This window comes from Mus musculus, chromosome 18, assembly GCF_000001635.26.
Source record: "Mus musculus strain C57BL/6J chromosome 18, GRCm38.p6 C57BL/6J".
NCBI lineage: Eukaryota > Metazoa > Chordata > Mammalia > Rodentia > Muridae > Mus > Mus musculus.
This window is the reverse complement of record NC_000084.6, coordinates 61789454-61803584: the sequence shown is the minus strand read 5'-3', so window position 1 is coordinate 61803584 and position 14131 is coordinate 61789454. Positions and strand designations below refer to the sequence as shown.

The 14131-nt window shown below is 48.4% G+C and overlaps 1 protein-coding gene and 1 pseudogene across 13 annotated transcripts in view; both read left to right on the top strand.

Moving 5' to 3' along the window:
* Positions 1 to 4193, top strand: part of Ablim3 (actin binding LIM protein family, member 3) — a 112494-nt gene extending 108301 nt beyond the window's left edge. For all 13 annotated transcript variants that reach the window (XM_030250506.1, XM_006526010.4, XM_006526009.4 and 10 more), the window contains one exon: positions 2177 to 4193. In XM_030250506.1, the coding sequence (XP_030106366.1) occupies positions 2177 to 2290 (114 nt within the window). In that variant the 3' untranslated portion in view covers positions 2291 to 4193. The remainder of the gene's footprint in view (positions 1 to 2176) is intronic.
* On the top strand, positions 3723 to 8732 carry Gm35919 (annotated as a pseudogene).
* The last annotated feature ends 5399 nt before the right edge of the window (positions 8733 to 14131 follow it).

The window sequence follows — 14131 nt, the reverse complement described above, 5'->3', positions numbered from 1 at the left end:
GGTAGCTGCTGGTGCTGAAGAGGACAGCTCCTTGCCATTCTGAAAGAGCCAACTTTACAGCACCATATAATCTCCAGTCCCCAAGGTTCAGGCCCATGAGCTCAAGTTTTCCAAGCATCAGAACGGCTCAGAGAACTTTATCACACATGAGTCTCACCTCAGACCTGAGAAATCAACCAGGAGAGGAGCTCAGACCCCATAAATCAACCTGGGAATGTCTAAATTAGGAACACTGGACCAGCTCTCAACCCCGATGTGTCCTCACGAAGTTCAGAGTACACTCATTTATCCAGCAAATATTTATCGCAATTCTATTATAGGGCTGCCAAGATAGCTTAGCAGGTAAAACCGGCAGCCACACAAGCCAGGTAACCTGAAACCATGTTAAAGGAAGAGGAAGAGAATGGAGTTCACGAAGTTGTCCTGCCCTCTGCACACACTCTGTGACATGTGCAACACACACCATGCACATGCACACAAAATAATAATAGGCAAAGGAAGTTTTTAATTTAAAAATCCATTATAGGTGCTAAATATTGTTCTGTGTGTTTGCCTGTGTCTATGAACAAAGCGGAGACGCTGATCTCTTAGAGCCTTGTGTACTTATGTGGGACGACAGATCCTACAGGATACAAATGAAGAACAAATGCTAAGCTGTGCTAGCAGGTGACAAAGGGCAGGGTAAATGGCCCAAGGAGGGCTGAGCCTGGGACTGGAAATTAGGAGGTGCAAGACGTGCTTGCACATAAACTGGTGAGAGTAGGTCTCGCTCACTACATGACATCTAAGCAAGTTACCCATGCTTCTGGGAGCACGTTCTGGGCAGAGGGAACAGCCATACTGAGGCTTTAGCAAAGAGGTGAGCGTCCCGTGATAGCAGATGTCAAGAGGCCAGTGTGCCTGGGACTGCATGAGTACAGAAGAGGAGAGGAGGAAGTGACATCAGACACACACACTCACACACATGTGCACGCACACACGCACAGACACACAAACATGCACACGCACACAGTGGTTTAAGTGCACAAATCAGGCACATCCATACACTATGTGCTCTAGTTCACTCTCGCCATGCCAATGAGGTAGGTACTAGGATGGTCTTTTTGTCCTGAAGGGAAACCTGAGGCTTGGAAGGATTGCTCATTTGCTCAAAGCCAAAGATTCATATCTGGCTAATTGTTGTGTGCCCGTGTGCATAATTCTCTCTGGGTGTCCTTTCAATACCCAACTAGAGATATCAAATGCTCAGAGAGTCCAGGAAGCTTGCAGCCAAAAGCTAGGCCATATGTTTCCTTTTTAAATAAACTTTATTATAAAAAAAATCACAGAGAAACTGATCAGACCACGCGTATACATCTCAAAGAGCTTCTGTACAGTTAGAATAGCCGTTCTGAGGCTCCACGCTGGGCTTCATGCTTAGAATGGATTTACTTCTTCTTTTAAACTTGATTTCAAATATTCTCAGACCTCTAGAAATGCCGTGTGAATGGTAAAACGAACACCCGCCTAGCCTTCACCTAAATCTATCAATTCCTAATATTTTGCTATGTTTTAAATATCACATGCGTCTAAGTCTAAAGGCTTTCTGACATGAACCTTCAAGCTTGCCGAGAACAGAGAGGAAAAATAAAAGGCAGGAGAGGAACCTGCCGTGAAACACAGAACAATGTCTGATCATATGACAAATTTGTTTCCATTCAAGAGAGAAAAGAAAGGATACTCCAGTGGGGAGAGAGATAACAGTGGTGATTTCTTTCACTCTTCGTTGCACAGACTGCTAAGTCATTTGTAAAACTATGAAGATGTGGCAATATACCCTGAATCCTTGGGTGTAGCTCTTTCTCTCCCAAAGGGGTGTTGGGTAGCATTAACCATGTATACACATATAACATGTACAGATAACTGGAACACAGATCCATATAGGTGAGGTCCACCAGGGTGGACAAATAGTAAAGTCAACACCCTCCTGAGATGGAGACAAGGGAAGCTTCTACAGCAAGCATACCACCCTGGAGAGGCGTCATCCACACCTCCATCCCCTCTACACATTACCACAGAACCTCCTTGGCCCGACCCTGGGCCAGATGCAGGGCCACCCAGAGTGAAGGTACGGTGACTGCTGCCGTCCCCACACCACGCGTCCTCACGCTACCTGTGTTCCCTCCCCATCATTCAGCGCCACCTGTCCCAGGAGGAGTTCTACCAAGTCTTCGGCATGACCATCTCCGAGTTCGAGAGGCTAGCCCTCTGGAAGAGGAACGAACTGAAGAAGCAAGCCCGGCTTTTCTAGGCTGAGGCTCTATACATATAGATGCATTTATATAAAGATGTATGTAAATCTCTATCCTGACACGCAGTATAATCCTCTTGTATAATGGGACACAACATGCTGCCTGCCGTGAGACTTGCTTTTCTGTACTGTCAGGCGAGCCCACATCATCGAGGTATTTTTATGCTCCTTACTTCTCTTTTCTATGTGCTGTGGGGTCTGGGAAGGAATCTGAAGGGACTCCATCCTTTTACTGGGGACCCTTTTTATACTGAAACATCTGTCCCACCTTGAGTCCCCAAGAACTGGCTCTCCTTTGAAAAGGTGCCTGGAGGAGCCTCTACTCCCTGCTTCAGGACCTTCCCCCAGTCTCCAGGGCTGACGCCGGCCACGAAGTGTTCACACACCGTGGTCACGGATGGGCCCTCCGGTGGGAGGTCCGTGGCAATCCACCCAAATCAGCGAGCACCTTTGAGGCCTCGTAAAGAATTCTCTTCACACATCCAAATAGGAGGAGCTCAGCGCTCCATGAGGTGATGTGGTTAGATGTGAGGTCCTCAAACCCATTGCTTACATCAGTACAGAGTGGATGGGCTCTGGCCTCTCCTCGGCTCAGCACCCTTCCTCCTTCCACCCTTGGTCCTAAGCACTCCCTCATGCAAATCTAGAATTCATGGTAGGAAACGGAAAAAGGCACTTCCCTTCCCTCTACCACCCGCAACCGGCTCCTCTCCCCCACCTCAGTGGTCCCAGCACCCCCCAACCCTTTCCCCTTTCTAGGAGAGGTCATCGTTGCAGCCTGTACTCTTCAGCCTTATTACAATCTATGTGCCTGATGATCTACACACCACAGGGCTAATGTTCCCACAATAAGCTCCAGCAAGCAACCAGACACACTCACCACCCTGTGCAGGGAGAATAGGCCACACCCCAAAGAAAAATCTTGGCCTAGGCCACTGGTCCCTAGAGGGCAAGACATTCATATCAGACCCCCACCCATCATCCCCTGGCAATGCTATGACATTAGCGGGTCTCACAGTTGAAGTTTTTCCGAAGGGTGACTGTTGAGAGGATTCCAGAATGAGGCCTTGACCAACACTGCTCATGTTCTTTCCCGGTGGCCTCAGGGACTGACTCTCGTGCTTTCTGGGACAAGGGAGAACAGAGCCTTCTCACACCCCCACTTCAATTCTGAGTCATTGATCAGTGGTAGCTGTTCCCTCTTGGAGATGCCTGTGTCACAGTTCTTGGGGGGGTTGTGGATCCCAGGGGAAAGATGGAGAAGTTTAAAAGGACAATTACAACACTCAAGAAGCTGGTGATGTGACGTGGCGAGTGTAGAAATGACGTCAGCAAAGCAAACCGTTCCTGAGCACCTGCTGAATGCTGAGCACTGAGTGGGGGAGGGGGAGGGGCACCGGGATGATTCATAGAAGGCCCTAGTTTCCGGGGCATGCCTAGTAACGGGAGACCTGGTAAGACGTGTGCCAGACGTAACGTAACGTAACGTAACGTAACGTAACGGATGCAAGGCAGAACGTGACGGACGGAGGCCTGAGAAAGTGTGTGTGACGTTGCTGAAGGCGTGTGCAGCTGGTGCAGACCCAAGGAGGCTTCTGGAAGAGGTTGCATGCGAGCAGAAATCAAAAAGGATCAGAAGAATCTGCACATTGGAAGGGTGACGGGGCGGAGGGACTGCAAGGGACGTTTAATGTACTCTCATTTATGATGTCACCTCCCTGCAACTTCTCTTTTTGGCCAACGCCTTTCAACTTTCCCAATCCATTAGAAATGTCCCCCCGGCCAGATGCGATCATTGAAACTGCCTCATTGTCACTGGTTAACAACTTGCGAGATTGAAGGGCTTTTGTTATTGTTGTTGGATATTTTTATTTCCCATAAAAGCACATCATTTCAACCCAAACCCTTGTCCTCCTCTTATTTCTTGTGTGTGGGGAAGTAGCTGGTATGGGAACAGGCTGACCATGCACAAAAGGAACTAAAGACTAGGGCTGGGTACAGCTCGCTCACTAAAGATGCCAAGGCACAAAGACCTTAGTTCAGTGGTCTCAGCCTTCCTCATGCTGCGACCCTTTAATACAGGTCCTCATGTTGCTCCCCAGGTTATCTTCGTTGCCACTTCATAACTGTCATTTTGCTACTGTTTATTAACATTACAAATCATAGTGTAAATATCTGATATGCAAGATATCTGATATGTGACCCCTGTGAAAGGGTCGTTTAATGACCTGCCCCCAAAGGGGTCGCAACCCATAGGTTGAGAACCACTGCCTTAACTCAATCCCTAAGTCCTTACAGAAGAAAATCTGGAAGTGGCAGTGCTCTCTTGCAATCTGGGGGGGGGGGGGGGAGGACCAGCCTAGCAAGCCCCAAGTCCTAGTGAGAGGTCCTGTCTCAAAAGACAAGGTAGGTAGTATCATTCACACACACACACACACACACACACACACACACACACACACACAGTAGACAATATCCAGCTTGCTCTCTGCAGAACGCCTGGTACTTTGTGGTAACAGAGGGTGTTCGGATCACAAATAAGACTCTACAAGCAAAAGTAGTATTAAACACTGTCAGTGTGCCAAGTTCTAAAGTCCTATGCAGAGGACTTTAGACGTGTCATCTCAATTAGGCTTCTTAGCAACCCCACAGGTACCCATGATTAACACCCCCATCTCACAAACAGAACAACTCCGAAAAACATTTATTACTTCCAGTAGGACTAGGCGTCATCTCAGATAGTCTAACTAGAAAGACCAGCTTCCCATTCTTAGCATGTAAGTCTCAGTCTCTCTCTCTCTCTCTCTCTCTCTCTCTCTCTCTCTCTCTCTCTCTCTCTCTCTCTCTCTCTCTCTCTCTCTCTCTCTCTTTTACCTGCAAGTCCAAACTGCCTTATTAAAAGTGGCTTGAGCAATATGAGCAGCCAGGAGCCCGTGATGTAAAGTTTCTGAACTCAACAGCTCAACAGCTCAGCGATGCCATCCAGAGTCAGGTTCTTTGAGCCCCTTCAACTCCATCATCTTTTATATGCTGGCTTTCATCCTCTGCCAGTGTGTCCCCATATTTACAAGAGGCCGCTGTGATCCCAGGCATCGCCTCACACAAGCTTATATAAAAGACAGGAAGGAAACTTCCCTTCACACCTCTAGTTTAACAAGGAAAACTTTCCCAGAGACTGGAGTCTGCCTCTGTTCAGGCCGGTTGGAACTACAAAGTGCTTCCTCCTGCTTACCACAGGGGAGACAAGGACATTTAGGTTGGGCATATTTAGCCACCACAATGAGGAACGGGCCAAAACGTGGGAACTGGGATGGGGGCTGGGGGGGTGGGTGCAAAGTCACAAACTGAGGAAACAGACTCTGGAGACCAGCATCGAGGTGCAGATCTACCGTATTGTGAAGCAGCAAGCGTTTTTTTATGCAGCCTATAGACAGAGGCTCTGGAGTAGCCAACCATCCTACTGGCACTCTGGAGAGGTGCCAGGCTGCCAGCACCCGAGGGGACTTCTGTAAAGATGGGGGAAGCCATCACTGCCCTGTTTCAGGCCGTTCTGAGGTTCTACTGGCTTGCTAGGATCCTCTTATTTTGTGTCACATGGTATGCCAGTTAGACATGGGCGCTCATACTATTAGAGCAGTGAAGCAGAGGACACCAGATGTCCTCGGGCCCCACCCAGGGGCTGTACACATTCTTATTGAGTAGGAAGGCAAAAGATGGGATAGCAATGACCTATGGGTGAGTGTTGTAGTCTTCACCATGCTGTGTCATTAAAGATACTCAGTGCATACCGCCAGGGTCCCTGAGATGGCCTGCGGTGATTTCATTTAACCAAGTATATCATCAACGAGCTTCACATCAACTCTGTGTAAGAAATGGAGGCTTAGAGCATTTCATCTATTTTTAAGCTGCCCACTCTGTGATCACATTTTGACATCTCTGAAAATGAGATGTGGGAGTTTGGGAGATGGCTCAGTGGTAAAGAAGAGCAATTGCTTCACAATCATGAGGTCGGGAGTTCAGGCCCTATCCCCTGCATAGCAAGCTGAGCACCCCAAGCACACCTGCAACCCCAGATCCAGGAGGTGCAGGGACAGGAGTCGGGGGGGGGGGGTGTCTCTGGGACTTGCTGGCTTCCAGCCCCGCTAAGAAAATACAAGCTCTGAATCAGAGAGAGAGAGACCCTGACTTGAAAGAACAGGCAGAGAGTGATAGACACCTGACATTCTCTTCCAGCTTCCACATGTATACACAGGTGCACACACGTGTGCATGCATTCACCCGGAAGCACATTCGTGAATGAATGAAGTAATTTTGAAAATGAGACATTACAACTAGCATCTTTCCTGACCTGTATTCAATAATTCTTTAGCAAGAATAAGTCTGGGCCAGTGAGATAGCTCAGCACATGAGGTGCTGATAACCTGAGTTCAGTGCCTGGAACCCGTAGGATGGAAAGAAATAACTGACTTCCATAAGTTGTCCTCTGACCTACACACACACACAAATACAATTTTTTAAACAACCAACTTCTTTTTTATTTTCCACCAATTTCTTTTTGAAAGGAAAAACAAGTAGAGAATACATTTCCTACTTTGCCTCCTCTTTCTTCCCAGACAAGTGGCTCAAATGTGCAGAAGGAAGCTGTACTGGCTATTTTTGTGTCAACTTGACACAGCTGGAGTTATCACAGAGAAAGGATCTTCAGTTGAGGAAATGCCTCCATGAGATCCAACTGTAAGGCATTTTCTCAATTAGTGATCAAGGGGGAAAGGCCCCTTGTGGGTGGAACCCTCTCTGGGCTGGTAGTCTTGGGTTCTATAAGAGAGCAGGCTAAGCAAGCCAGGTGAGGCAAGCCAGTAAGGAACATCCCTCCATGGCCTCTGCATCAGCTCCTGCTCCCTGACCTGCTTGAGTTCCAGTCCTGACTTCCTTTGGTGATGAACAGCAGCATGGAAGTATAAGCCGAATAAACCCTTTCCTCCCCAACTTGCTTCTTGGTCATGATGTTTGTGCAGGAATAGAAACCCTGACTAAGACAGAAGCCGAGAGTGCCTCTGCTCCTCCCTGCATATGCACCCAACCCATGTTTACTTTGTGAGCATGTGCTGCCAGATAAACAGTATGGAAGATGCGCCTCCCATGTGCAGGTCTAGAGAAGAAACATGTTCTAAGTAAGTAAACAGAGAGAGCACATGGAGACAGCTCCTACGGAGACAGAAAACGGGATGCTACGGGAAAGGAACTCCCCGTGAATACCCAGCGAGAGAGGAAAATGACCAGCCAGAGGGCAGAAGGAGGAGCAATCTAGGCCCAGGGAAACAGCATGTGCAGAGGCATGGGGTGGATAAGAGCTCGTCTTACTGAGGACCTGGAAGTGGGGATGGAGTGGAACCGGTAAGGAACAAAGTGAATTAGAGGTAGCCAGGTAGGCAGGGGTTGTAATAGCCATGGAGACATGCAGATGTTCTAGCAGGTGCCCCCGTTCCTCTGTGCTTTGTATAGATATCCTGGCTTGTTCTGTGCTTATTAACAGTGAGTGTGAGAAAGAATTGCTCTAGTTATCCCCACAAAGAGTGTCATCTCCAATGAGGAATGTTGATGAGAGCTACAGCGTCACAGACCCTGCCCTGGCTCCCTAGTCAGCAACTCTGTTTTAATGAGTTCTCCCAAGAGATGCAGAGCAGAAAAGGTGAGACGCTCTGCTCTAAGCCATCTGCCCTTTATGGACAGGCTCAACCTTATCTGTCAGACTTTCTGAGGTTCTTAGAGAGGGGTATTTTCCCATACATATAATCTCTGTGAATACCAGAACGTAAAGTTAGGAGCCACTGACATAATTAAATCTACATAATTAAAGCTACAGCAATGGAGTTCCTGGTGGTGGGGACTCGGGTAGCCAACAGATTGTAGAGCAACGTGCCTAAGTTTTATTGTGACTACTGTGATACATATCTAACCCGAATTTCTCGGTCTGTGAGGAAGACACACTGCAGTGGTCTGAAACACAAAGCAAATGTGAAAGACTATTACCAGAAATTGATGGAAGAGCAGGCCCAGAGCCTGACTGACAAAACAACCGCTGCATTTCAACAAGGAAAGATCCTTTCAGCTCCATTCTCTGCTCCTCCACCTGCAGGGGCCATGATTCTACCTTCCCCCAGACTCCCGGGTCCTGGCAGGATGCCTGCATCCCACATGGGAGGACCTCCCATGATGCCAATGATGGGCCCTCCTCCTCCTAGATGCCATGATGCCTGTGGGACCAGCTCCTGGGATAAGACCACCCACAGGAGGCCACTTGCCCATGATGCCCGGGGCCTCCAATGATGAGACCTCCCACCCGCCCTATGAGGGTGCTCACACAGCCTGGCATGACCAGGCCAGACAAATAAGAGCAGAGCGCTCTTTTACTATTAAAAAAGAAAGAAAAGAAAAGAAAAGAAAAGAAAAGAAAAGAAAAGAAAAGAAAAGAAAAAAACAGCTACAGCAATGGCTGCACTTTATAACTTTGTTGCTACAAACAGTTTTAAGCAGATTTATTGAGACAGGGAGACTGGTCAGCTGCACCAGAGACAATCGCCCATGGCAGACTGTAGGCACTGAGGTACACACACAGGCTACGGAGGTGTGGATGGCTGCAACTTGCCTCTGAGGAGTTTCACAGGAGCTAGAAGGTGCTGCTGTTCAACACAGCTGTAAAGGTTAATGGGAAAACAAAGAACTGCTAGGAACAACAGCAACCGGGAACTGGAGAGATGGCTCCACAGTTAAGAGCACTCGCTCCTCCTGCAGAGGACCCAGGTTCAGTTCCCAGCATCTGCATGCAAAGTAGCTCACAGGCAGCTATAATTTAAGTCCCAGTAGAGCCAGCACTTTCTTCTAGCCTCCCTGGGCACCAGGCACACAGGTGGTGCAGAGACATCATACATGCAAAATACCTCTGTATAGAAGATTTTAACTTTTTTTAATTAATAGCAATATCGCAGAATTATACCCACTCCAGTCATGCCCTGTGTAGAACGAGGATCTGCGTTATTTCACAACACTAAGAATTTTGACTACACCATGACAAAAACCCACTTACATATACCATGATGAGCTGCCTTCAAATCCAAATTTGGAATTTCCAAATTCCAAACCAATTTTAGAGACCCCAGAGTAGGGCTCTAAATGAGCAAAATGCACAGTCTGTGAGAATGCACAGCCTTTTACCAACCCCTCTACGCCTGGGAGACATGGGCAAGAGTCATCAAAGGCCAGCAGGGACAAGTGTGCACGTAAGTGACAAATGATGTGTCATGTAAACCTAGTGACCAATGAGTTGCCTAGTTGAAATGAGCTAAACATCACTCTAGCTCCTGTCTCTGGCAGGTTCAAATCATTGTTTCCCCAGGCTATGAGTGCCCCCTCTAGGCTACTTCTGGAACTGCAGGGAGACAGGCTAATGTCTGGATTCTCCAGCTATCAGGGAAGCTTGCTAGCCTCCTTCGTTTGCCACAGAGACAGATCACCTGAAAGTAGAGACTACGGACACAAGGAAGAGCCAGGAGAGGGAGGAGAGAGCCGAGATGGCTCCGCTTTGCATACCTAGATCTGTGCTCTCTTTAAAGGCAGCTTTTCCCCCGACATCAGACTTTGGGTTTAAGTTGCTTTGAATTCTGCCCAAAAGAGTTATGACAAACACGCTGTATTAATGCTGACAATGTAGTCTTATGTGCCGCCCATGTGAGGGGTGACCACAACCCAATGGGGCATGTATCTGTCCCTGTGAAAGCTCATGGCAAGATGTGTGAGTCGCTGGGGAAATGGAAAAGCCAGTACAAAGGTTTAGGAGTTTGTCTTTCAGCCCTGGAAAAGATCGCCCATAGCCTTATGCCATCTCTGGTTCCCAGTACCACACCTGACTGTAACATAAGTGTGCCTTCCTCCCAGTCCCTAACACACTGGGCCACCTGGATCAAAACAAACATCACGAGACCCAAGATGCTTGTCCTTCCGATGAAACGACATAGCCATTTGATGTGGTTTTTGTTTTTTGGGTTTTTTTTTTTTTTCAAGACTGAGTTTCTCTGTGTAGCTCTGGCTGACCTGGAACTCTCTCTCTCTCTGTAGACCTCAGATGCAGAAATCCTCCTGGCTCTGCCTCCTGAGTGCAGGAATTAAAGGCATGCACTATCTCTGCCAGGATGTCATTTGATTTTTTAAATGTCTATGCCTCTGCGGCAGCAAGTGCTGTTACCCTGGCAGTCTTCCCATTCAGGAGCCCAGATGTTCTTGCAGGGAAGGAGGAACCTGGCCAAATGGGTTCCCTAGCCAATACTTTGACATAAGAAACTCCCTGCAGGGGGCAGCCTGGGCATACGTAGTCAAGATTTCATTACTATTTCCATAAACTTCTGGCAACTTCTACCAAGGACCCTCACACTGGTGACAAACGATGCAAGACATCCAACAGCAGGTGAGGAGTTCTGTGCTCTGATCTCACTTGTACGGCTTTCCCCGTCGATTTGCAGGTGAACATCTTGAGGCTTTGGTGAGTAAGTTATCCAGCTGTTCACAGTAATATGTGGCAGAGTCTGGACTTGAACTCACGGCTATCTCACTTGATGACCATGTGCTTAACCGCTGAGTTGCTACCTCCCTAACTAAAGTGTCAAGTGGCGTTTAAAGACTGTTTGCCACTTGACACACATGACACCAGGCATTCAACACATGCAGTCATAGTCATGCTTTGAAATTTCTGCTTCTTTGTTTGTTTGTTTGTTTGTTTGTTTGTTTGTTTGTTTTTAAACAGGGTTTCTCCATGCAGTCCTAGCTGTTCTAGAACTCACTCTGTAGACCAGGCTGGCCTTGAACTCAGAGATCTATCTGCCTCTGCCTCCTGAGTGCTGGGATTAAAAATGTGTGCGCCACCACTGCCCGGCATGACGTTGTCTTTAAACATTTCCTGCCCACTCTGTTGGGAAGTCTTACTAGCCTGGTGAGGATGCTGAAGTTCAGAGAGGTTGAAGATCCTGCCCTGGACTGCAGGGACAGGTCGAGGTATCAGGCTCAGGTCTACCTCCTTCCAAAGGTTAGCTCTTCACCCCAAACAGAGCAGAGTGACAGACCAGGGGCTGTGGCAAAGATGGCAGAGAGTGTGAATCCCTGGGGAAACAGAAAAGTCATTGTGAAGGACCAGGAACTTGTCTTTTTCAGCCCTGGAGAAGGCCTTGTGCCATCTCTGGTTCCCGGTGCCAAACCTGCTTGTGACGTAAGTGTGCCTTCCTCCCAGTCCCAAATGCACTGAGCCACCTGGATCAGAACAAACTCTACGCAACCCAAGATGCTTGTCCTTCTGATGAAATGGCATAGCCATTTGACTGTTAGATTCCTGCCCCCACTGCTCTCCATTCTGCCGCTAAGGTCTTGTGTTAATTTCACTAAAAGTCTCTACCTACTCTTGGCCTCCATTTTCCCATGTGACAAAGGACAGGACCAGATTGGCTGGTGTTTTCGACTCCTCACAACTCCGGGATAATCCATTCCTGACCTCGAAGCCCAGTGTTGCCTTGAGCCTCGGAATAAAATGGCGAGCTTCTAAGCAAAGGAACCTTCTGCTGCAGCACTGGGAGGAGGTTTCTGGATGGACAGGAGCTCGAAGTGGGCAGGAGCTCCAGAAGTCTCCAGAGGGAAGATTGATGGCTCACACACAGCCCATAGGCGTGGCTTAGCTGGGTCTCCATATTCTAAACCAGAGGTTCTCGACCTGTGGGTTGTGACTGCTTTAGGGGTCACCCGAGACCATCAGAAAACAAAGATGATTACAATGCATAGCAGTGGCAAGATTACAGTTATGAAGTAGCAACAAAAATAAATGTATGGTTGGGGGGGGGCGGCCACCACAACATGAGGAACTGTATTAAAAGGCTGCAGCATTAGGAAAGTTGAGAAACACGGGTGTAATAACAAGAGAAAGTCATGATCAATTTTTTTTTAAGATTAGGGTCTCCACGTATCCCAAGCTGATCTTGAACTTTTTATACAGTCAAGAGTGACCATGGAATACTGACCCACCCGCAGCCACCTCTACCTCCTCCTCCTCCTCCTGTTCCTCTTGCTCCTGCTCCTCCTGCTCTCCCTCCTCCTCCTCCTGCTCCTCCTGCTCCTCCCCCCTCCTCCTCTCCCCTAGTGCTATAATTACAAGCATGGACCTCTGCACTCAGTTTCTGCAGCACTGGAGCTCACACCCAGGGCTTCCATGCAGGCCAGGCACACATTGAGCCATCCCCCCAGCCTGTGACCAGTGTTCTTTGATTTTATGTGCTGTTGATTTGGTTCAGTAGGTAAAGGTGCTTGCCATCACCCAAAGACCTGAGTCTGATGAGACCCACATGGTAGAAAAAGAAAAACCCTTCCCTTAAGTTGTCCTCTGTCACGCATATGTGTGGTGCACATAAACTCACAGGTACACATGCACATTTTTTATGTTTATGTGAAAATCTGGAGTTCTTCTTAAAAAAAAAAATTACCCGTCTGTCCACTGTCTGAGATAATTGGCTGTTCCTCCATCTACAGGAAACAGGAGAACTCTGGTTTACCACAGCCCCCCAGCACTCCAAACACCCTTTTCTGCCCCTCAGAGACTTTAGTTTAGGTTTGCCCCTGGGGAGTCTTGGTCCTCCGGTCTTGGGGCAGAACCTAGCACAGGACCAGACTCCATGAGGCACTTGGACATGATGACAAAGGCTCCTTCAAATATTTCCTCTGGCCTCACAGCTTCTGCCTGTGTGAGCCTAAGCCCTGAGTTCATCAGGAGCCCCCAAGTCAGGCTGCATACAGACCCCAGGCCCTGGAACAGAAATGCTGCAGCTCTCAGGAAAAAAAAAAAAAAAAAAAAAGAGTGCCTGCTCACCCTCTCTCCTCCCTGCAGCTGTCACCAGATCGCTGACTGCTCACTGGGGCCCAGGGTGGACCAGCAGCATGTGTCACTTTCCTGGGCCAAGGCTATAATGCCAACATTGTGCTGTGGGGAACAAGAGAGGTTTTCATCTGGCAGCCAGCATGGAGCAGACACTGGAGCTTGGGGCTCGGGGCTCACCCTGAACAAAGAACATGGGAGAGGAGCCTCGGCCAAGCAAAAGGTCTATGGCCCTGGTGCACACGTGAGCCTGGAGAACACAGAGCATTTCTACGGGGCAGCTTGTCACCTTCTGAAAATAGATACCAGTAAGACATTTCCTGAGGGAGAAGAGCCCTAGACTCAGCATTCGCAACAGCCAGTGAGGGTGCGGGCCTTGCAGGTGCCATGAGTTCTCCTACTGATTCCTGTCATGACTTTTTACTTATCAGATTCGGAGTGCCGAGCTGGCATGTAGGGACCTCCGAGGAAGGCACAGCACCCACCGGCACAGTGATCTGGAACCAAGAAAGGCTAAGCAGGAAGCTGCACATTGATGACCCGGTGGGAAAATGGAGATTCAGGTGGCAGCAGTGTCAACCGGACCTCAGATCTGATCATAGCCTGTCCTGTTGCATTTACCTCCTATCGATTCCTGAGATGCCCCGAGCTCAGCAAAGAAGGCATCTAAATGCCATAATGATGAAGTTGGATACAAAGGAGAATGCCGAATAGATTTGAGGTGGAAGTTGCATGGTCGGATTAGGGTCATGAAAAGGTCACTCTGGCAACTGAGTGCAAGCTGACCCTGAATGCAAGGTGACAGATTGGAAGGTGGGAACATTTCTCTCCCCTTCAGACTCCAGCTTTTTCTTTCCCAGGATTTCCCAGCTCTACCTGATAAGCTAAGAGAGAGTCTGGGGACTATCATTTGTTTTCACAAGACCAGGAGCTGAACGGAG